The 24,844-nt window shown below is 36.5% G+C and overlaps 1 protein-coding gene across 1 annotated transcript in view; it reads left to right on the top strand.

Moving 5' to 3' along the window:
- The window catches only part of MAGI2 (membrane associated guanylate kinase, WW and PDZ domain containing 2), a 1,104,679-nt gene that overhangs the window by 873,370 nt on the left and 206,465 nt on the right, over positions 1–24,844 (top strand). Inside the window, exon 19 of the mRNA XM_049096782.1 lies at positions 11,315–11,953. Coding sequence (XP_048952739.1) covers positions 11,315–11,953 — 639 coding nt within the window. The remainder of the gene's footprint in view (positions 1–11,314; positions 11,954–24,844) is intronic.

Genomic DNA, 24,844 nt, shown 5'->3' with positions numbered 1-24,844 from the left:
TTGTAACCCTTAAGTGAACAAAATAACAGAAACCTGGACCTATTCACGTAGATATATATTCAGTGGCGGTGGTGGAGAGAGAGACAGTTCAAATCTTTGGGGATTGGGGCACCTGAATGGCTCAGTCAGGTAAATGTTTGACTCTCGATTTCCACTCAGGTCAAGGTCCCAGGCCTTAGAATCAAGCCCTGGATCAAGCTCCAGGTCAGGCTTTGCACTCTGTAGGGAGTCTGCTTCTCTTCTTCTCTCCCTCTGTCCCTCCCCACCAACTCTTGGCTGTCAGGAGGACACACACACTCTCTCTCTTTCTCTGAAATAAATAAATCTTTAAAAAAACAAAAGCTTCGAGGATAGTTCTCTGCTAACTTATTCCAATCATTACAGTATGGTATAATAATTGTAACATTGGGAGCAGGGAATTATATTGTTTTTCTCTGTGCCATTTGTCTGTTTTATCTGAGAATAGAATAATCTCCCATTATCTGCTTGAAAATTGCTGCACATTTTCCTGAAAGTCCTGGACTAGCGACATTATTCATCCCCAGAAGGATCTGTGTACAGTGTCTGGCATAGAGAGGGTCATGGAGAGGTACACACCCAATGGAGGAAGTCTTAATGTCTGATATTATAAAATAGCATATTGATTTCCCTTTCTTTCCACATAAATCAAAGAGATAGTAGCCATCTTTCTCTGGATTCCAAAATTTTAGTGCAGCCAAGACAAAATTTTTCTTCCCCTTTGCCATGTGTTGGAGGGATTTTTAATTGGCAATCTTTGGTGTATATGGCCCAATGAGCAGACTGACTTCTAGATACTGGTGTAAAATATTGCTCTTTCAGAAACTGAAATTGGAAAGAAAAGCATCCAAGTTTGAATGATCAAAGTCTGTCAGTGAAGACTCGCATCAGCCAAGTCTGTTTCCCTCTTCACAAGTTAGAAGGGCTCTCTCCTCAAGCCTTGGACCTGTGTGTATGCAATATACAGTCCCATTTTTAGCATAGTATGTTTGTTCTTTCTGCCAACCATTTTAGGAAGCTCAGCAACTTAACGCTGCACAGTTCAGAAGTCCATATGGGAGAAATATGTTGGCGGCCCTCGTTTCAGCAAGGCAGCAGGGGCTCTGCAATTTTTCACATGAGGGGAGTGAAGGAGTAGATCAACATAATCAAATGTTACAGTACCAGTTAGGGATTGTTGATTGGCTTGCAATAGAAGCACCACATTCCAGAAATACCGTAGAGGGTGGTAAAGATCTAGGGGTGAGAGTGCCTTGGCCAAATAGCCCCAACATAGACATCCCCCACCTTCAGTCTGGATGCTCAAAACAGCACCCAGCTCACCCTGGAGCAAATAGTCTATTTTTTTTTCCAAAAGCAATTCAAGGGAACAACTTCACAGATTGTTATCTGGCATCTTGAAATAGGTTATCCGCCCCCCCCCCGTGTCAATTTTACAGTCTCAGAAACTAAATTCCACTTTCCTTTAACTAAAAAACACTGCTTCTACCTGTCTTAAAAGTGTGTATTGGTACGTGGGTCAGGTAGCAGACACTGGAAACCATCTGGCAGAAGGCAGCAGTCTGAAATGACTGAAATGCACGTACCAAGCCTGTTCGTGTCTCCTGATTATTCATTTTTCTTGCTCAGTCAGAATGGCTGGCAATCCACAGTTGTGGGTTGAGTCAACTGTTGGAAAGCATGTCCATGCACAGTTCTCAGCTCCCCCTAGCCAGCTGTCCCCCATCATTTCAGGGGAGGTTTTTATACCCATTTGATACTGTGTTGGAGTAAGGTCAGAAGATGTGATGCTCATGCCACATGGGCCCATAGGAGCCATTCATGTAAAAAAGGATCATGCTCATTCAGTTAATGCTATTTGAAAATAAGAATGCAAGTAACTTACTATCCACATAAAATGACTCTTCCCTCCAAGGTACTTCTGTGGTTTGAATTTTCACAGGGTGTTGTGTGTGGTTGAGCATATTTGTGTGACACATTTTCCCTCATGGGTGTCTGTAACACATAGGAGAGGACCAAGAAACTACATTTTTATCTTTCTTTCATAAACTTTCATTTTGCCAAGGTTTCGGATATATTTTTAATTCTTTTGTTTTTATTTTCTTCCAGTGAAATCATAAGTTCTCTTAGATGCAAGAACCATTTTCACTTTATAGGATCTCTCTGATAACATTTTGTTTGTTTGTTTGTTTGTTTAAAACTCATTACATTGTTTTAGAGAAATGACAGATTCACTGACCATTTCATGTTACTGAATTAAAGTGAGCGTGCTATTTAGAAAGCCTCTGCTCTTTGGAGCTTTGCAAAAAACAGTCTTTTATGCTTTTTCTTTGCGGCTTTACTTATAGTTTTAATCTGAAGTGTTGTTTCATTTTTGCCAAATCAGCAAATAATCAATGCCTTTAAATTCTCTTTTCTTTCTCCTCTCCAACAAAGTAAAATGCAAGTATTTAAATATATCTTTCCACACAATGCCAAACACAAAGGAAATGTAAATAGATCGCTGGACTATTTCACATCTGCCAGTGAATAATTGTTGGATGCGTGCTGATTAGGCATAATTTTTTTTTTTTTAACCAAGCTTTTAATTAGACATCTGCACTGGGTCACACAAATGAAATTATAAAATGTGATTAAGAAGTCTTTCATTCTTGTGAGAAATAACGGGCTCTGCCAACATCTTGGTATCCTTTTGCCCATAGTTATGGTGTTGGAATCACCCACTGCTTTTGTAGAAAATCAAGGAACTTTGGGCGAGGCCCTTAGAAGCTTGTCATTTACCTGTTTAATGGCACCACAGAGGTTTCCCATGCCTCATAGGGGAGCTTTCCACACTCCCACAAGATGTGGGTACTCTTAAAGCTGCATCTTAGACGTGATGTTTTCTGATTTTTCCATTTGACATGAACAGATACTAGACTGAGGAAAGTGAAATGGCTTAACCAAGATCCCACAGCTATTGAAATAATTTATACCAGAGCCAGTGTTTTGGGATGGTTAGTTTCATGGGTTGCAATGCCCTGTCACCTCTCTATCTCAGCATTCTCAAAACCTTCTTCCAAGCTGTTTTGGAGGACTGGTGAAGTTCACTGAGCTTCCCTCAGTGGATTCCCCTGTTCACAATGATTTGCTTCATGGCTTGCCTCCATTAATTTAACTCATCAAAAGAATGTTGTAGTTCATCTCTCCGTTTTCCTATTCAGGAATTAAAGATATTTTGCCCACCGTTCCTATGATATGAGGTACACAAAGGAGTCCTTGAGTCAGCATGTGTCCTGGACTGTTTGAAATTCTCAACATTTGTGTGGCAGTCTTGAGCTCGGTTTTTAAATCTCACCTAATCATCAGTGTGACTTTAGAGAAGTTATGTAGCTTCTAGGCTTGGTTTTCATACATATAAAGTATAGGTCACAATGCCTATTGCGTAGAGATTAGGTACGATGGGGTTTGTAAATGTCAGATGAATATTATATGTATTAAAATGGTAGTCACTATGGCCACAGATTATTCAAGGTGCTATTAATTTGGTTAAATGGACTGAAGAACTAAGCCGTCAGGAAGACAAACGCACAAGGAGAAGTAATTAATAGACAACAATAAGAGGTGGCCAGAAAGATGGTCGGAAAGTGATACTGCTCTCCATGGGTAATTGGGAGTTTGTTTGGGACAATGCATGGAAAGAATCAGGAGGCTGGCGAGGACAGAGTATGTACAGGGCTATGGCTATTTGCCTGGACAACTGAAGCACAAACTAGTTTAAGAAGAGGCAGGAGATGATGAAAATATAGACTGAGAACCTTATACTCTGTGCTAGGCTATCTGGACTCCATCCTCTGTCTATGAAGAGGCACTGGCGGATGTTAAATAGAAAAAACATCAGCGAAATAGTATAGAAGATGAGTTGCCAGGGAAGCAGGTGGAGGCAGAGCCCAATGCTTTGCAGCCAGTGGCACTAAATGCCCTTGACCTGCAGAATATTAACACTCTCTTGGTTCCTGAGCCAATACTGACCAGAAGAGGGGATTTATTAAGAATCCCATGTACCCCTAGAGGTCTGTCTGGGATAAGATTCGGTAACTCCATAATCCCACGGAATCATGTCATATGTTAGGCTTCCCTTTCCTACTTCCCGTGTTTTTTCTACTATGACATCAGGAAGACCAGCTAAGAGACTCGCAGAAGTTCATACAATATAGATGGTAAGATTCTGACCCAGGTGGTGGAAGTAGAAGAAAGGAAGGAACCAATTGCAGACATAGCTAAGCAGTAGATCCAGACAAAGTCTAACCTTTGTCTTAGTATTTCAGAGTGAAAAAGCTACCTTAGAGATCATCTGATTCACTCTTCTCTTTTTATCACGTGATGCCTTGTCATAGTAGTATTTGCATATAATAAATATTTGCTGAATAAATTAATGAATAAATGAAGGATAAGACCCAGAGATGGGTTGACACAATTGATTATTGACATATCTAGCATAAGAACATAAATCTCTTGATGCCTAAATCAGGGTTCTCTTCATATGCCACACTTGGTTTTATGGGTTATTTTTAAGATTTTATTTATTTATTCATGAAAGACACAGGAAGAGAGGCAGAGACATAGGAAGAGGGAGAAGCAGGCTCCCTGCAGGGAGCCTGATGCAGGACTCGATCCTGGGACCCTGGGATCACACCCAGAGCCGAAGGCAGATGCTCAACCCCTGAGCCACCCAGGCTTCCCTGGTTTTACAATGTCAAAAAAATAAAATAAAACATTATCAGAACCTTATTTTAGTGGCTCAATTCCCTTCATTTTCATTCACAGTGTAACTCAAAATGTAGCATATCAAAATGAATAAACTAAGACTCTTCTGAGGAAGGCATTTTGTCCATCTCTTATACCTTCATAACCTAAGTATTTGTTTTTTTGCATTTCTGCATAATGGGAGGATGTTTTTAGTAATGCCAACTGCAGGAAAGATGTTTAAAGTCAGGAGAACCGTGGAAGGTTCAGAATTTGCTAGGTGGAATCTCTTCCATTAATTGGCTGTTTTTAATAACTTTCACTCTAAAGAGACCATTGGGGAATTCTAGGAACTACTTTAAATTATTCCAAGAGAATGATGTTTCTATTTTATGAGAACAGAAATAAAGGAAATAGTCTTGATTTTTAAGCAAAAAAAAAAAATAGGTATAAGGAAAGACTTTGGGGCAATAAATGACACAGAACCCTTTAACAGGTTCATCAAAAAACCTGAGAAAACAAGACAAAGGTCCATTTATTTCCTTAGGTATTTCCCTCCAGACCTTTGTCATTTTGTGACATTGCTGAGCATATATCAAGAGCCACACATGTGGATATTCTAAGTTCTACCTACTACCCCCACCACTGCTGCCACAGAGTTCAGACTATCCAATCTTTCCACCCTCAGCACATTTATATTCCAGAAAAGAATGAGGAATCCAAAGATACTTTCATGAGTCACTAGTCTTTCCCGCTGGGAAATAGCATATTCAGTTACTAGGATGAACATATCTGTCTTCTCAAATTTCTGCAAGCAAACTGCCAAGTAATTTAATAAAATTCAGCAGTTTCCTTTTAAAAATTTGAACTATGTATTCTTTGTCATCTTTCATATATTTCTATTTTCCACTCATTATCGGTAATTTGTTTAAAAGTTTAATAGATGTATTTATAGATGTGACATTATGATAGTTCTGTACCATTTACAGAACATTTCATAGATACCTCTTTTCTCCAGGGTAGGTACAACAGATGTCAGTTATCTACATTTTGTAGATGAGGAAACTGATGTTGAATGACTTGCTCGAAGAGCAACCCACAGAGACCCACCTTCAATTCTGTTTGTCCATCTAATATACCACAATGATTCACTTTGGAGAATGAACTATATTGAGGGCAATTATTTTCAATTTACTTGAAGTACTGAATAGCACACCCTCACAAGTACGTGCAAAAATTTATTATGTTTGGGGGGGAGTTGTAGAATAAAATGAGAATGAATATTCAATATTATAATAAAATGTCCTACTACAACAAAATTATATATTATTATTATTATAAAAACACAAACACAAAAGATTCAGAAAGAATGACAGGTCAGTCAAATCTTATTGGCTAGAGAAGAATGTCAAAAGTAGTCATTTTTCAATATAGAGTTCATGTTATTGGTGGGATGGGAGTAGTGAATGAAAATTTTTTTCTTTTAGCAAAAATTTCGGTGCTTTGGAGAAAACAGAGGTTAGAAACAATAAGGCAGCAAAGTTAGCCATGAAATCTGTTCTAGTTTTTCTCTAAATCTTTCTATCCTTTATTCAAGATAAATTTATACTGAATACCCAAAGAGTTCTAAACATAGTAATATTATTCTATTTATTTTGTGAGGAAATCTTGGAATAGGTAGAAAACTTCCACAAAGGAATGAAGTCAGAGAAGAATTAGTACTCACAAATAGGAGATACCAGCAATCGGAGCAGGAATAATGGAAGATATCTTTGAAAAAGCGAAGGAAAAGATGAATCAGGTGGGATGGAATTACACACAGAAAAGAATTCCCCTGAGGGAGGAGGAAGAGCAGAATTCAAGTAAAAGGCAAGGAGCAAGTTGTAAATTATGAACAGTAAAGACAATGGCATCACAGGAATGGGATCTTACTGAGTGGTGGAGACAAAAATAAGTTGGAAAGCTTGCTGGTGAATAGTGTTAACCGGTATGTCTAAAGATTGAGTAGTTTGAACTTACTGGAGGAGACTACAGGATGAGAATGGAATGTGAAGGAAGTTATTCTTGTCTGGTCCAAGATGGTGGTTAAGGAAGGTAGACAGCAGGTGGTAAGTGCCAGAGGCTAAAAAGGAAGCTTCTGTACACCACAGTGACTCAGCGAATGTGGGAACAGAAGAAAGAGGCATAAAAATAACTGCATTTTAGGCAATGCTTTATGAAAAAGTACCCCATTTTATCCAAAATGATGAAGTACTCAAAAGGTATCCTGTCGTGTCTTTTGATTCCCATGACTGAGAGACCAGTTATCTTGGAACACGTGTTCATACAGACCAGCAGTTTTCAACTTCTGCTTGATCAGACTGGCTCTCCTTCACTTGCACTTTAAAAGCTCTTGATTGAGAATCAGGTCTTTATGAGACCAGCCCTGTTGGAGACATCAAGCTCATCAGTCACACCAAATTTGACCCATTGGCCCAAGGTCAATAGCCCTAAAACATCTGGCCCCAATGTACCTTACAGGCAAGATGGCAATGAAAATATGTACTTGGCTTCTGAAAGAAATGCAGCATTTTATTTTTATGGAGAACCTTTCCTTGGTAAAATTAAAAGTGTTTTCACAAGCATGATCTCATTCTCACAGTAGCCATGTGAAAGAGGAAATGGAGGAGATATTTTAATTCCCATTTTATAAAAGAATAAATTGAGAGAGGGAAAGAGCAAGTCACTCTCTTCCCAATTCTCCCCCTTAAATAGGCCAGCAGGGCTTGAACTAGAGCCAGTTTTCCTAATGACATCTCTTTCTGTGCTCTGAATCCAGTCTATCCCAGGACTTGGCATGGCACTGTTGGATGGCATGGACCAGGTGGCTCATATTTTTATTTCACAACATGTAAATGACATTCATGCAGCACAGTCAATAAATATCCTACCCAATTAGTTCTATCTGAACAGGCAAATGTTTGCTTACAAATCCATCTACAACAATTTGGCATGTCACAATGTCTAGGCATCTCTATACATTTTTTAGAGTGAGCAGTTGAGTACCGTCAAGTTGTTAGTTTTATCCTGTGATAACTGACCACTCATCTTTTCATTCAGAAAGCTTCTGCATAGCTCCATAAAGATAGCACTGTATCACTGCTTGCTTGATGACTTGAAAAATTGCTCTGAGTAGAAAATATCCATAAATTTTAAAAGGCAGTCTTACCAAGAACCACAAATAGTTCTCATTCTGTTTCTAAATAGCAAGATCACATTAAAACTCAAAAATAGATAACATTAATCACTATAATTCAAATAACTACTCTCTAGACCTGGCAGGGAACCTTGAGAGCTTAGTTCTTTTTTCCTATGAATTTCTGGCATAGCGTGCTTGGGGGTTGGGGGAAGTTCGTTAACAGTGATTAAAGTTAGGGAATGCCTTAGGAGAAAATGGCATTTGTTACCTTCCTGTCTTTAATCTGCCCACTCAGAAACCCATATTCAGCCTTGATTATGATTGTGGTGGGAATATCTTGGTGGTACTGTCCTGATTTTATAAAAGGTATAACCAAGGACAGATAATTACTGAAATAGCAATCATCCTTTGCATAACAATTTGCAGTTTATAAACCCTGTCACCTGCATGATCTCATTTATTTCCCATAGAGCAATAAGTTGCTATTATTTTTGTTCCTTGTTACTTGTGAAGAATCTGAGTCACAGAAGATTAAAGTTAGCTTTGAAAGTCACACAGCTAGGAAGTGATAGAGCTGGAAATCAAACCAAAGTCTTCTGACACATTATCCCTATCCCGCATAACGTCGGCTATACCATGCAGCCTCCCAAGCCTACCAAAGATGTTGGATCAAGAATGGAGGTGGGCAGAGAAGCAGTCAATGTGTTTACAAAATATAAAGGACTAACAAAATAGGAAAAAATGAGAAAATGAGACATACTAAAGAGGAAACCCAAATGGCCAATAAACATATGAAAACATGCTCACCCTCACTAGCAATCTGGGAAATGCAAATTAAAACCATGATCACACCCATTAGATCCATGAAAATTAAGTCTGAGAATGCCTAGTATTGTATCAGATAGGAAGCAATGAAAATCCTGATATACTAGAAATGGGGATGTAATTCGATTTGACCTATTTTGTCAGCCATTGGCCATTGCATAACAAAGCTGAAGAAGCCTGTGGTCTATGCCCAGAAATTCTATGCCAAGGTCCACACTTCAGAAAAGCTCTACCATAAGTACACAGGGACAATGATTATAATGATTTTTAAATGTGCAAAACCATATTTGGGGGGATATTATTATTTAGGGATTAAGTGTTATTTGGGGACATTATTTAAAGGTACCTGGATATGTCATAAAAATGTAAAGTGCATGTGAATAATGTAGGGTAGTGATTACCTTTGGAGAGGTCAGTAGGAGGGAGGTGCTACCTGAAGAAACACAACCAGTATGTGTAATGTTCTCATCATTGAGTTGGACACTGGTACACAGTATTTATTATTCTTTCAACCTTGTAATGTGTAAAATAGATTATCATAACTTTAGAAATAGAAGAGGCAAGAAGAGAAGGAAAAAAGTTTGTCTGAATCAGATGCTTCTCTGGGACTCTCAGGTGACCAGACCAGTTGAAAATAATGCCAAAAAAAATATTGTTTTTCAGAGTTTTTATTTTATAATGAATAATTAACATTCAGGGCATTTTTAATATTATAAAGTCAACTTCTAACCAGTGGACTTCTATAACTCGAAAGAGTCTCCATTTGCCCTGGTCTAATGATGAATCATAGTAGCAAAGAAAGGATGCTCATCCCAACTCAGCCCTAACTCCTGCTCCAAAATCCCTGCATTACACCAGCACCCTTTCTGATACACATAACTGAAGTGTGAAGTTCCATCCAACCAATCACAGAGTCTATGACATTTCTTAGAATCACACTTAACCTGGATCCCAGAAAATGTTTGTTTGGCTTATTCTGTCTTTACATCTTTAGCACTTTCAAGCAGGTCTCTAGCATTTGGGCAGAGTGAGTGTTAACCAGTCCGTGTTGTTGAGAGTATCTTACTCAAGAATGTTTTATTCATAGAATTATTTATTTTAGATGCATACAGTGGAGTGATCATTTTATATCAGACACCTAAGAAAAGCTAGAAACGTATTTAACTCTGAAAGTTCAACTCTGTTTTTGCATTTTTGATGTTTGCAATTTTATGGGCAAGGATGTCTCAGAATGAGATCCCTAGCCATGTACACTACCCATTTCAGAATTATGCTGATTAATTAATGTCTGTTGAGTTACTTATTTGACAGTCTGTGAAAACATGTCTTTCCCTCATATACTCCCCAGAGTAGTCAGGCACAATCTCAGTTTGCAAGTTCAATTTTCAAATATTATGGTTTTTGAGAATAAAAATATTGATCCATAATATAACCGTTCTCTAAAAATAAAACTGTTATTCATAGATAATTGAAATTTTTAAACAATTGTCTCAAACAAGCATGTTTTCCTGCATCTTAAAAAGAAAATAATGTTTTTCAGAGTTTTTATTTTATAATGAATAATTAACATTTAGGGCATTTTTAATATTATAAAGTCAACTTCTAACCAGTGGACTTCTATAACTCTATGATAATTCATTGGGGAGAGAGGACAAATGCCTTTTTTAAATGATCTGCAGAAATATTAATTAATCTACAATCAGAGAATGAGTCTATGGCAGCCTCCTATTTGAAAGCCAGGGTCCCAAATCCCCTCCATCCTATTTTAGCAATAGTAATACTAATAGTGGTCCACAAATATTGGACACTTACCGTGTTTCAGGCACTATGCCAAACACTTTTCCTATATTATTTTATTTCATCCTCACAACAGCTTTACAAATGAGGAACTGTGACTCAAAGCAGGTAAGTCATTTGCCCAAATCACATATCTGTTAAGTAGTAGGTAGAGCCAAGATATGGACTCAGATCCTGATCCCAGAATCTGTGCTCTTGGCCTTTGCTTGTGTATACACAGAAACTTTGTAATTACATCTTGCCGTAGATGGAGAAAATAAGTGGGCAAAATATTTTCCTCTTCCATAAAAAAGAAAAATAGCAGTTGACTCAGTCAAGCTATACAAAAAAAAAAAGTATACCAGGGCTTTCTAAATTTTCACCCAAGACTTATGACCACCACTTCTCAATAGTTTGAAAATTCTATTGACTGAATTGCACTGAAGATGGAAATGAAGATGAAAAAGAAGCATAGAATATATGCTTCCTCAAGGTACAAATTCTTCTAGACTTTCCTTCCTGAGCCTTTCTTTTTGAACACAAAGATGCTTCTGACTTCCAAGAATGAGTACATAGCATTTTTTTCATCATTTGATCGTTGTATTTGTTGGCAGACCTGTTGTAACCTTGAGTCACCTACAGCGAATTTAAATATTATTCTAATTGATTTTCTCACTGCTTACTGAGAAACCGAGTGCCTCTTATACTAGTCTCATAAATAATTCCATTTCTCTATGTCAACTTTAATTGAACTTACCTCATGTTGTCAATCTCTTTCTTTTTTCCTTGCAGGTGATGTCATTGTCTATATTAATGAAGTTTGTGTCCTTGGACACACTCATGCAGATGTAGTCAAACTTTTCCAGTCTGTTCCTATTGGTCAGAGTGTCAACCTGGTGTTGTGTCGTGGCTACCCTTTGCCCTTTGATCCTGAGGATCCTGCTAACAGCATGGTGCCACCCCTTGCAATAATGGAGAGGCCACCTCCGGTGATGGTCAATGGAAGACATAACTATGAAACATATTTGGAATACATTTCTCGGACCTCACAGTCGGTTCCGGATATAACAGATCGACCGCCTCATTCTTTGCACTCAATGCCAGCTGATGGTCAATTAGATGGCACGTATCCACCACCTGTCCATGACGACAATGTGTCTATGGCTTCATCTGGGGCCACCCAAGCTGAACTTATGACCTTAACCATTGTGAAAGGTGCCCAGGGCTTTGGCTTCACTATTGCCGACAGTCCTACAGGACAGCGGGTGAAACAAATACTTGACATTCAGGGATGCCCTGGCCTGTGTGAAGGTGACCTCATTGTTGAGATCAACCAGCAGAATGTACAGAACCTGAGCCATACAGAAGTAGTGGATATACTTAAGGACTGTCCCATTGGAAGTGAGACTTCTTTGATTATCCATCGAGGAGGTAAGATAAACACTGACTCAGCAATAAAATATACAGGTAAAATAGTAAGACCCTTACAATAATATCATAAAAATAGAAGTTTCCCTGGAGTTGAATGAAATCATACTTTAAAAAATAAAGGTCAATGAATAAGAGAGAAAAATGCAAGAGTCCAGAAAACCGTGGTTTTTTTTTTAATTTTGAAAGTATGTATTTTCCTATCTTTTATTAAACACAAGAAAAGTGGTGCTGTCTTACACATTTATCTTAGTATGAACTTGGAGGGTAACACCTGAATCCCTAAATGTGAGTGGGTTATATTCTAAAAGTTCACTAACGTATACCGGTCGTAGAGATCTCAAACTGGTTTTCCATTGACTTAATTAAGAAATCTGATTCTTCCAATCGAATCAATGCTTTGTGTTGTGCTTGGAACTCCAGGCTAGCAGGTGGGAGCTGGTTCAGCCCTTTTTCTGCGGCAACCAGTTCCTCAAGGTCCTTAGGGGGATTATCAAGATTATATTTGATTATATTTGAACTTGCAAATATAATCTTGATAATCCCCCTAAGGACCTTGAGGAACTGGTTGCCGCAGAAAAATCTTTACGTAGAGTTGTGAATTGGGATGCTGAGGACACTTCTTCCACTACCAGCAATAATTACTCTTGGTGACTTCCATGATTTGAGCAGAAAATTACGGAACAGTTTGGGGCTGAAGTTAAGCGGGGTGTCCTTGGTGAACCATGGACATCGGAGCAGTGAGGAGTGTGTTAGTAATCTGAGCCCTGGGTGTTTCTTCCCTCCTACCTTCTGGGGAAGTGAATGGGGCAAGCGGAAAACCCCTCCTTCATTTCTGTGCTACTCTGCTCTTAACTATCAGTGACACTAGGGAGAGAAAGGAGGGAAGGGCCACGGATAGGATGGATACTTGAAAATAGATATAAAGGAAAAGGCTCAGGCTAAGTCCTGGTTTTCCACTTGCCAGTTCTGGGACTTGGGACACTTGGAGTCCAGGAGCCTCAGAAGCCTCGTCTGCTATATTGGGATGATCCTATTACCTAATCTGGTGGTCCTGTTCTTCATATCGAACAGCCCACAGTAGGTGTTCATTAAATGTGTGTTGAGTGTAAATGAAGCCACAGCAAGGGTGGTTCAGAAGGAGCAGCACTGCAAGGAACGCATGCGTGAAGAACGCACGTGTGGCAAACATATATGATTGTCTATTCAGAGCACTAAACACAGCATGAAAGCCCTGTTGGTTTGAAATGCAAATGAAAGCAGTGAAAGCTTGAAAGAAGTACCTTTTATGATTTCCTTGACCCTCCCTGCAGGTGTTTCCACTTCGAGGAAATATTTACATTATTGATTCCTTGTGTGAAAATGGACATCAAATACTAGGCATTTCTGAGCAACGCTCTACAAAGTATTATGTTTCTGTATTAAAAAGGGAAAATCTGAGGGCAGAAGTCTTAAATTTGACCTTCTTAAGGCGTCGTTACAAAATAGCACTTGAATCTTTATAATTAAATATTGACAGTGTATTTTAATTTCTCCCATTGTTTGTGTAAGATTAAAATAAATATTCTTAATTAAAGCCATCTCTTCATAGCATGCAACTGAAAAGCAAATCTTTGTAACAGGTTCTTGATATTAAAAGGTATACTGAAAAGCACTGTTCAGGTTCTTGATATTAAAAGGTATACTGAAAAGCACTGTTCAGTATATCCACTGTATGATTCATAGAAACAAGTTCGAATGCATATCATATATAATGGCTTTTTTTAAGGCATGGCATAGCGGAAAAAGTATTTTGAAATCATTTATATATGTGTATATATATTTATATATGTATATATTTTTATATGTTTATATATTTATATTTATATATGAATGCCCACTATCCACTAGACCACTCTATCCTTGCTCTTTTTTTTTTCCCTCTACTTTCCCCACCTCTCATTTAATCCTCCAGTGTGTTACATTTTGTTTGCATTTTGCTTGTGTTTGGGGGTAAGGAATTGGTGTTTATTTTGTAGCTAGTGTAGACTACAGAATATGGTGCCCTGTAATGCTTAAAGTGCTTCTGGTCAAAAACTTCTCATGTTTCCCCAAGTTCCCACAATTTGCACTTATCTCTCTGAAATTATAAGGATCTAATATCATGTTTTGGGGATGAAATTTGCTTTATCTTATTATAGGCTACTCATAAGTGCTTAGAGCCTCATTTACATAAGTATAGACCTTCAGGAGCAGATTCACATGCCTGGGTCCTTATATCAGAATTGTGGTTGGTTGTTTGTTTTAGTTATTTACTAGGATTTTTAGTTTTTAAAGCAATATTATACATGGTTTAATTTAATTTTTTTAAACAGTATCAGAAGGTATACAATGAAAAATAATTCTCTTGCCTGTCCGAGACTTTCAGTCCTTTTTTCAGAGGCAAACTTGTTTTTTGAATATATATACTTCCAGAACTGTTGTGGTCTTAACTAGCACATGAATGAATAAATGTAGTATGTTTACTATAAATGATATGATATTATACATACTTATGTCTTGCTCTAAATATCTTGGTTATTAGGGTATATTTCATTTTTTAACACACACCATTGTGGCATAACTTCAATAACATAAAATTCACCCACTTAAAGTGTATACATCAATAAATTTCACTAAAATGATATTTTTGTGTAACAGTCACCAAATCCTTAGAACATCCATCATCTCAAGTTCCCTCAGCCCCAGAAAATCACTAATTATGCTTTCTGGATATTTTTTTTTTTGGTAGTTTTGCATTTCCGGAAAATTTTATATGTGGAATCATACAGGTGCACCGGAGCAGCACAGTAGGTTAAACAGCCGACTCTTGGCTTTGGTTCAGGTCATGATCTCGTCATGGTCCTGAGATCAAGGCCACATAACGCTCTGTGTGCAGCATGGTGTCTACTTGAGATTCTCTCTCTCTCTGCCCATCCTGCTGGTGTGTGCACTCTCCCTCTGAAATAAATCCTTAACTAACTAACCAGATAAATGGAATCATACAGTATGTAGCCTTTTACATGGCATAATGGTCCTGTGATGGGACCATTATGGTCCTGATGCTGGGGCATATGTGAGTAGTTTGTTTCTTTACCGCTAAGTAGTTAGTATTCCATGTATGGATTTACCACATTTTTTAATCCATTCCTAAAATGACGGACATTAGAGTTGTTTTCAGTTATCGACGTTCATAAATGATGTTGCTGTGAACACTTAGATGTGTTTGTGCATGCATATATTTTCATTTTTCTTGAGAAGATACCTAGAAGTGATACTGCTGGGTTATATGGCAAATATATATTTAAATTGTTAAGAAATTGCCAGAATGTTTTCCAAAATGACTATACCATTTTACATTCCCACTAGTAATGTATGAGGTTTTGTTTCTGCCCATTGTTGCCCTTAGTTGGTATAGTCAGTCTTTTTGATTACAGTCATTCTAGTGTCTGTATAATGATACCTTTTTTGTGATTTTAATTTACATTTCTCTGTGTTTTTATGTGTTTACCACATTTATTTCCATGTGTTTATTAGCATTCATATATCTTCTTTCATGGCATGACTACTCAATATTTTGCCCATCTCAATATTTATTGGGCTATTTATCTTCTTATTAAGTTGTAAAAGTTCTTTCTGTATTCTGATTACACATCTTTTATAAGATATATGGTTTTCAAATATTTTCTCTCAGCCTGTGGCTTGTCTTTTCATTTTCTTAATGGTTTCTTTTGAAGCATGAAAGTTTTTAATTTTGATGAAGTCTAATTTATCAGTGTTTTCCTACGTGGATTATCATTTCAGTATTGTATCTATGAATTCTCTGCCTGACCCGAGGTCACAAACTTTTTCCTGCTTTCTTTTAGAAGTTGTATAGTTTCAGCTCCTGCATTTAGATCTATAAACCATTTTAAGCTCATGTTTGTGCATAGTGTGAGGTAAGGGTCTAAATGCATTTTGTTGCATATGGATATTTAATTGTTCTAGAACCATTTGTTGAAAAAAATTATCCTTTCCTCTTGGATTGCCTTGATACTTTAATACAAAATGAACTATCATGAATGTGAGGGTTTTTTTCTCTACTCTGTTCCGTTGCTCTATATGTTTATCCTTATGGTAATGCCATACTTCTTAGATTATTTTAGCTTTATGTTAGGTCTTGAAATCAGGTAGTGTGAATCCTCTTTTTCTTCTTTTTCACAATTATTTTGGCTGTTCGAGATTCCTTCCATTTTATGTAAATTTTGGGATCATCCTTTTTATTTTATTTTATTTGTTTTAAATAAAAGGGTTGTGGATATTTTGGTATTGCTCCAAATATGTAGAACAATTTGTGAGTAATTGCCAACCTAACACTGAATCTCTGGATTCATAAATATGGTATATCTCTTCATTTATTTGAGTCTCCTTTAATTTTTTTCAGCAATGGTTTATAGTCTTCAATGTGCAGATCTTATGCTACTTCTGTTAAGCTTACTTATTCCCAGTTATTTGATTCTTTTTGACATTATTGTAAGTTGAATTATTTTCTTACTGTCATTTTCAGATTGTTAGTTGCTAATAGAAAGAACTACATTTGATTTTGTTTTGGATCTCATACATTACAACCCTGTTTGATTCACTTACTTATGGAGGTTTTTTTATAAATTTCATAAGACTGTCTACATAGACATGGTCCTGATGCTGGGGCATGTGTGTGGTCTGATGGTACAGTTTTATTTCATCCTTTCCAATTGGTATGCCTTTGGTTCATCTATCTTGCCTCATTACACTAGCTACAACCTCCACTATGATGTTTCATGGAAATGATTATGAGCAGACATTGTTGCCTTATTGTCCGTTTTAGGGGGGAAACATTAATCTTTCGCCATTAAGTATGATTTTAGGTATAGGTTTTTTATATGCCCTTTACCAGGTTGAGAAAGTTCCTATCCTTAGTTTGTTGAGAATTTTAATAATCAATGTATTTTGGCTTTAAACAAAATGTTTTTTTTCCTGAAACTATTGAGATGATCATGTGGGTTTTTTTTTTACCTTTTATTAATACAGTGTTATACATTACATGATTTTTAAATTTTTTTATGGGAGGAGGGCCATAGGAAGAGGGAGCAAGAGAGAGTCTGCTTAAAGATGTAGGCTAGGTGTGGAGCCCACATGCAGCTCAATCTCACAACCCTGAGATCATGACCTGAGCCAAAATCAAGAGTCGGATGCCTAACCAACTGAGCCACTGAGACACCACTACATGATTTTTAGATGTTGAACTAATTTTTGCATTCTGGGATAACTGCATTTGCGTATAATTCTTTTTGTATGTTGCAGATTTTTGTTTGCAAGAATTTTTTAACCTACTTGGGGAGAGGTTTTCTTTCATTTTCTTTCATGTGATGTCATTATCTGGCTTTTGTGTCAGGATAATCCTGGCTTTTTCACATGAGTTGCAGAGTGTTCCTTCTCCTTTTTTCTGAAAGAGTTTGTGTGGGACCAATATTAAGTCTTCGATAAAAGTTTGATAGAATTCACTAGTAAAGCCATCTGTGCTTGGTTTTTATTTGTAGAAATATTACTGTTTACTAATTAAATGTATTTTCTTGATATAGGCCTATTCCAATTTTCCAATCTTCTTCAATCAGTTTTTGGTAATTTCTTTATTTCTAGGAATTTTTACAATTCATCAAAGTTGTCAAATTTGTCAGTGTAAAGTTTTTAACAAAATTTCATAAAATTGATTCCTAAAAGCCAGCTTTTAGATTCATTGTTTTTCTATTTTCTATTTCAACATGTTCCACTCCAACCTTTATAATTTCCTCTCTTCTACTTGCTTCGTGATTGATTTACTTTGCCTTTCTGTCTTCAAGCTTAGATTAATGATTCTAGTCCTCTCTTTCTAATAAAAGCATTAAAGCTATAAATTTCACAGTAAGTACTTCTTTAGCTTAATTTCATAAATTTTGCTATGCTATGTTTTCTTTTTCATCCAGTTCAAGGTATTTTTTTGTTTCCCTTATGATTTCTTTTTTTATGCATAGGGGGTTACTTAGAAATGTGTTATTTTTCAAACATTTAGGATTTCCTGATTCTTTTCTGTGAATTTCTAATAATTTCTCTTTGGAGAAGAATATGTGTTATTTTATTTCAGTCCTTTTCAATGTGTTAAGACTTGTATCATGGCCTAGTTCCTTGCTTTTTTTAACCTAAAAATCTATCTTAGAGGGCTTAACATATTAGTTCAAATATATACCTCATTATTTTTAATAACACATTTAATTAGATACCCACTAATGGATATTTTGCTTACTTTTATCTTTTTCTGTTATAAAAAAATAATTCATGTGTCTTTGCACATCTCTCTCTGCATGAGAGAATAAATCTAGAGTGCAGATTTATTCTTTCTTTTAACAAATATTTCTTCAGTGCCTACTATGTACTGGGCACTTTTTTGGCACTGGAGATAAAATAATAAACAAAGCCAACCACAGTCTTTTAATCGTAGAGTTGACATTCCATTGGAGGGAGACAAATGAAAAATAAATGCCACATAAATATGCTACTGAGTTATTTTAACTGTTTCTCATATATCTTGCTGTTCATTTCATGGAATTTGGAAGCATACAATCACACACTTACAAATAACAATCACTTTGCCTTCTCCTTTCCTATTTGCATACCTCTGATTTGTCTTATTTAATACATATGACTGTTATTTCATGAATACTGTTGATTAATAGTGGGAATTATGGAAATTCCTATCTTATTCCTGTCTTAAATGGAAGCTGTACTCATTTTACACAGTTAATACATTTTTACTTGAGATGAATATTTACCATCTAAAGGAAATAGCCCCTCAATTCCTATTTCATTAAGAATCTTTTATCAAAAATGGATAACGAATTTTACCAAAAACCAAAAAAGGCAACTACAGAGATGATCAATATTTTCCCCTTTGGATCCTGGGTGGCGCAGCGGTTTGGCGCCTGCCTTTGGCCCAGGGCGCGATCCTGGAGACCGGGATCGAATCCCATGTTGGGCTCCCGGTGCATGGAGCCTGCTTCTCCCTCCGCCTGTGCCTCTGCCTCTCTCTCTCTCACTGTGTGCCTATCATAAATAAATAAAAATGAAAAAAAAAATATTTTCCCCTTTGATTTATCATTATGATGAATTGAATTAAGAGATTTATTGTTATTGAACTATCCTTCCATTTTATGCTTACAATGTGCTCCTAGATTCTATTTCTTCATGTATAACTTTGCACCAACATTCAGATATGAGATTGATCTGAAGATTTCTTTTTTGAGTTCTGTTTCGTCTTGGCTTTTTACTGCTACAGTTGGCTATCAAAGTGATGCTTGTGTCATAAAAGCAATCAATAACTACTTCTGTATCTGCCCTAAAAAATTTAAGTAACAGTGAGTAATATCTGTTCTTTGAAGAGATACACCTTTGAAATGATCAAGTTCTGGTGGGTTGGCTTTTGTGTTCAAACTGGTTTGGTAAAGGAGAGTGATACCTTTTACAACTTTCTCAAATTCTTCCATAGTAATTAATTTTAGAGTTTCTATCTTGAATGGACTCAGTTTTTATAATTTATATCATCCTACAAAATTGCCTCTTTTACTCATGTTTTTAAAAGTGTTTAAATAGAATTGAATTGGGCATTTTCTAATTTTGTCTTCTATTGTCCACTTTACCTAAGAGTATTTCTATTATTCTCATTTCTTATTGGTGGTATTTTCTTGATAAGTTTGGCTAACACTTTTTCTATATTAATGGCTCAAGAAATATAGTTTATTTATAAATAATGTGTTAGCTGATGCTCTATCTAGTGTGGTATATATAGGGAATCATTATACTCTCCGCCCAAGGAAGCTGTTATTTGATGTCTGGAATAAAGCAATTCTAGAGTGATTATAATCAATTCTTATCATGTATTGTACTCATATTTATATTAAAATGTACAAAATCCCCTACTTAATTTGTGAACCTCCCATAAATTGCAGCTGATCAGTATTTGAAAAATTCCTTTCCTATCTCTGGAAAACATGATCCAAAGGTTTTCACTAGATCAGAATATTCTCTTCAAATGCTAACAATGTAATAATTAATTAGTGTCAGTAATGTGCATCTTCTCTTTCTCTTACATTCAAGCAGAATTCAGTGTATTTGAGAGGCAGCATACACTATATCAGACCTGTGTTTGAGGGCAAAACATAAAAATTAGGGACACAGAGAATTGTGTCTCAGTAGACAACACCTTTAAATTTTCAAAAGCCAAAAAAAATAAAAAATAAAAATAAATAAATTTTCAAAAGCCGTATTATCACACAAAAACATTCATTGACAAGTCTTAAATTGCACAGAGAAAATACTAAAAGCAAAATTATAAGAAGTATTGATATTTTTAATGTTAACATTTTTCTATTCTTTTTTGTTTATAAAGTTTCAAATTCACATGAAGTTATGAATATATACATATAACAACATATACCATTTCCCCACATTGCTAGTAACATTTTGCTTCATTTGCTTAATAATGTGTGTGTGTGTGTGTGTGTGTGTTTCTGGACCACTTAAGACTAAGTTGTGTATGTCATACCCATTATACCAATTATTTTAATATTTATTTCATGTCACTCCTTGTTTAGAGAAATGTATAAGTAGCTAGTTAGTTAGGGTTATAAAAGATCCTTGTAAAGAAGCATTTAGAATTTTAAAAGTGCCATTACCACCACAACAGCAGAAGACTTTAGAAATTACTAAAAGAGAGTCAATACTCTCCAGTAATAAGGATCTGATATAGGAGTCTTTTTGGAAGAGGAAAAGCACTGGTTATTTGAAAAGAGTGCTATCCAGAGAGATAAAACAAAAAGCAAAGTAGCTATCCCACAATCAATATTATATTATCCAACTTTACACTTGATGTCAGCAGAAAAGAGCATATATGACACAGCAAACCAAGTAGTAAATCCATGCCACGAGATGTGAATAATCATGTTCATGTTGGATAGTAGATTTGTTTTCCTGGATATATGTTTTCCTGGATAGCAGATTTCCAGAGTTCCTGGGCAACTGTACTCCACATAGTGACTCAGGAACTAGGCTTCTTCTCTCTGGTGGATCTCCATGCCCTAAGGCCTTGAAGTCCCCTACTGGGTCCTCTCTAACCAGGTGGTAGATAAAACACTTTAGGGGTCAGTCCTGGGAGGTGTGTACATCACTTCTTCCCATATTCCATTGACTAGAACTCAGCTCTAGATCCCATAGGAGGCTACAGAATATGGTATCCCTCTATGCCCAGAAATAAGGGAATGATTTGGTGTCATGCATGTAGTAGCTCTTCTGCTTTTGATATTTTTTATATGCTGTCTGCACCTTGATCTGCACATCAGGGATGTATAACTACTGATTATGTGAAACAAAGATGAAATTTTTTTTGTGACAAGATATTGTAATATGATTCACTGTAGGCTTTTGAAGTACACTCAAGCCAGTGGTATATGTTTTTAAATTCACACATTCTCTTCACATTTTCTTTCTCAATCCAACTTTCATGGATAAAGAAACTTAGATTCAAGGTTCAGTAATTGGCCCAAGTTCAATGAAGGTGTATCTAGGCAGGGGGATGGACAATTTATGGTCCTCAAATATAAGAAGTGTGAATAAGGGGCACCTGGGTGGCTCAGCAGTTGAGAATCTGCCTTTGGCTCAGGTTGTGATTCCAGGGTCCTGAGATCAAGTCCTGCATCAGACTCCCCTCAAGAAGTCTGCTTCTCCCTCTGCCTATGCCTCTGCCTCTCTATCTCTGCGTCTCTCATGAATAAATAAATAAAATTCTTAAAAAAAAAAGAAGGGTGAATAATTATCAGTGGAAACGATGGAAAAATGCCATGGATCTCAGGAGATATACACCAAACAGGAAAATTGTTGCACAGATGATCCATAGGGTGAAAGAAATAGGATGCTAGGAATAGTTATAAAGTTGTCATACTTAGAAGTATCAGAAACAGAAATCAAATCTTTATCTTCTGACTTTTAATATTAAAGTTCCCCAAATTTTATATACAGAAAGTTTTAATGGCTTTTGCTTAGATATGTAGGGTTTATTCATCCATGTGTTTGTTCACTTCATAAGTATTTGTTGAGGACCTACTGTGTACTCTGCACTGGTTTATGTGCTGGAAATATATCAGTAGTCAAAACAAAGTTCCTGCCTCAAGAAGCTTGCCTCCTAGGGGAAACTATATAATAAACAAAGAAATACATGTTAGAGATAAGAATGAAGAAAAATTGAGAAACAGAGTAAAGAAAAGGAGAATGAGCAAGAAAAAACATTGTCTTTTAGAAAGAATAGTCAGGGAGAGTCATCTGTAAGAAGATGAGTGAGGGAGCAAGCTGTGTAGATATCCAGGGAAGAGCATTTCAAGCAGAGGAAAGGCCCTGAGGCATGACTGTGCTTGATGTAGATAAGCAACAAGAGAGAAGCTCATGTGACTGAGACAGAGGGGGGAAGAAATAGAATGGCAAATGCAATCAGAGATTGTTGGTGCTGTAGGGAGGCAGATGACATAAATTCTTATGTAGCTATGGGCTGTGGAAAGGACTTGAGATTTTACTTTCGAGTAAAATGGGAAGCCTTTGGAGTTTTTGAGCAGAGGAGTGAGAAGATACAACATTTGAAAAGGCTCACAATGGCTGCCATGTTGAAAATAAACTGTGGGTAGGCAAGGATGGAAACAGGCAGATAAGAATCAGCTTTCATGGTCATACAAATAAGAGAGGAAGAGAGATTGAAAGATGGTGGGAGTGAGAGTGTTTAAAAAATGGATTCTGAATATATTTCAACAGAAAAGCATCAGATTCTGATTTGCTGATGGATGGGATGTAAGGTATAAGAGAAGGAGAGGAATCAAAGACTGCAAAATTTTGACCTAAGCAACTGGAAGAACAGAGTTGCATTTTCCTGATGTGATGAATATGTTGAATGGAAATGCTTATGGGGGACTGTGGAACTATCAAGAGTCCAGTTGAGGACATGCCAAGCTCGAGATGCATTTTAGCTATCCAAGTGGTGATGGCTGGTGTGGAGGGCATTTAAAGCTGGAGAATGAATGAGAACATTCAGGGAGTGAGCATAAATCAAGAAGAGAAACATTTCTGAGGACTGAGGCTTGGGAAGCTTCAACTTTGGAGGTCAGGAAGAGGAAGAGGAAACAATGAAAGACTAAGAATGCACGACTTTGAAGAGGAGGAGAAATGAGAGGAGGGTACTGGGAGCCCTATGGAAGAAAATGTTTCAAGATAGAAGGTGTGAACAATTATGTAAAGTGCTGAGTAAGATAGGGCTGAGAATTTAACACTGCATTTGACAACAGGATCAAATACTTTGAGTTAATAATTGAAAAAAACACTTTTTTTTTTAATTTAGTTGACTACTTGGGAAGGAGTTGATATCAGTGTTTTGGTCACTTGACAAAGTTTCTTTCATATTTGAACCTGTAGAGTGTATTTATTTACATGTACTGTGATTGTTTATATAATCTGAGGAGAAAAGTACACTTTCTCCTTTCTTAATTATACTAGATTATCTTATTTTTGCCAGTCAACTCATGTCAGATCAACTTCTTATCACCAAAAGAACTAACATTCCTATTAGTTCTCATGCCTGAGTTAGTGAAATGTTCTCCTGGTAGATTCCAAAAGGAGGAGCTGTTATACTTAATCTTTTAGACCTCGTTTCAGGAAGAGGAGGGGATGCCATCCATTATACCCAAGAGATTCTTAGAGACAAGTGACTTCTTCAGTTCTTTATTATAAAGTCCAAGTACCATAACAATAAAAATGTTAAAACTGCAGACTCTCTTTAACCCAGAAAGTGCCCCCACTCCACCCCACTCCATACCACACACATAAGTTAAATAGTTGGCTTAATATATCAGGGTTTTTTTTTATTAAAGATGTATCTGTTAGCTATTTCTAAATATAAATGGAAGAATGGACAGAAGTGTCTTTTAGATGGTAAATCCAATCTGCATGTGACAAGATATAACTATTAATTATTGATTTAGTATTTACTTTTTATTTACCGCATTTACTAATCTGCGAACACTTAAATGCAAGACAAAGAAAAGGGCGTGTTAAGATTTAAACTCCCACAGTCTTCAATATAAATGTAAATAATTGGTCTACTGAAGATATACAAAAATGCCAATTAAGAGAAACTACTGGTTCTTTAAATGCTAGCCAATTTCCCTCAAAAGCAAGGACTGGGTCTTATTTATCAATTTTTCCTCAGAGCTTGGTATGTACACTTGTTAAATTATCTTATTATGTATAACACTAGGAAGAGAAAGATAGTCACAAAACAAAAATCAGGAAGATGCATGTGTGAGTCACATAATGCAGCTGAGTGTACAAAAATGGACAAAACTATTTTCTACTGATTTTTTTTTTTTTTTTTTTTTTGCCTGGGCTTTTAAAGTAACCTTGGCATCCCTTCTTTCTCTTTGGTCATGTACCAAATTTCCCCTAAGTTGTGTCTCTCTTCTCTGTTCATTTCACAAATGTCCCAGGTGCTGTTGTAACTACAAGGATATCCAGTGAACAAAATAAATCCTTGTTCTTATGGAATTTACTTTAAATGTAATGAGTAAGAACAGATTAATCCTGTAATTAATCCATCAACTGTGCCAGTTATATGACTATAAAACCTGCCATACAATGTCTTCACTCAGAAGAAACATATAGGCTTACTGGGATGACATAATGAACATCTCACTTAACTAGAATCACCCCACCAGTTCTCTAGTATAACGTATGCCCCTAATTCACATGGCTAATTTGAATGTGTTACTTAGGTTCTCTAGCCACCAGCTCCCCATT

This window comes from Canis lupus, chromosome 18 (assembly GCF_003254725.2).
Source record: "Canis lupus dingo isolate Sandy chromosome 18, ASM325472v2, whole genome shotgun sequence".
In the NCBI taxonomy this organism is placed as follows: domain Eukaryota; kingdom Metazoa; phylum Chordata; class Mammalia; order Carnivora; family Canidae; genus Canis; species Canis lupus.
The sequence above is the reverse complement of the archived record's forward strand: the minus strand, read 5'-3'. Positions and strand labels throughout refer to the sequence as shown.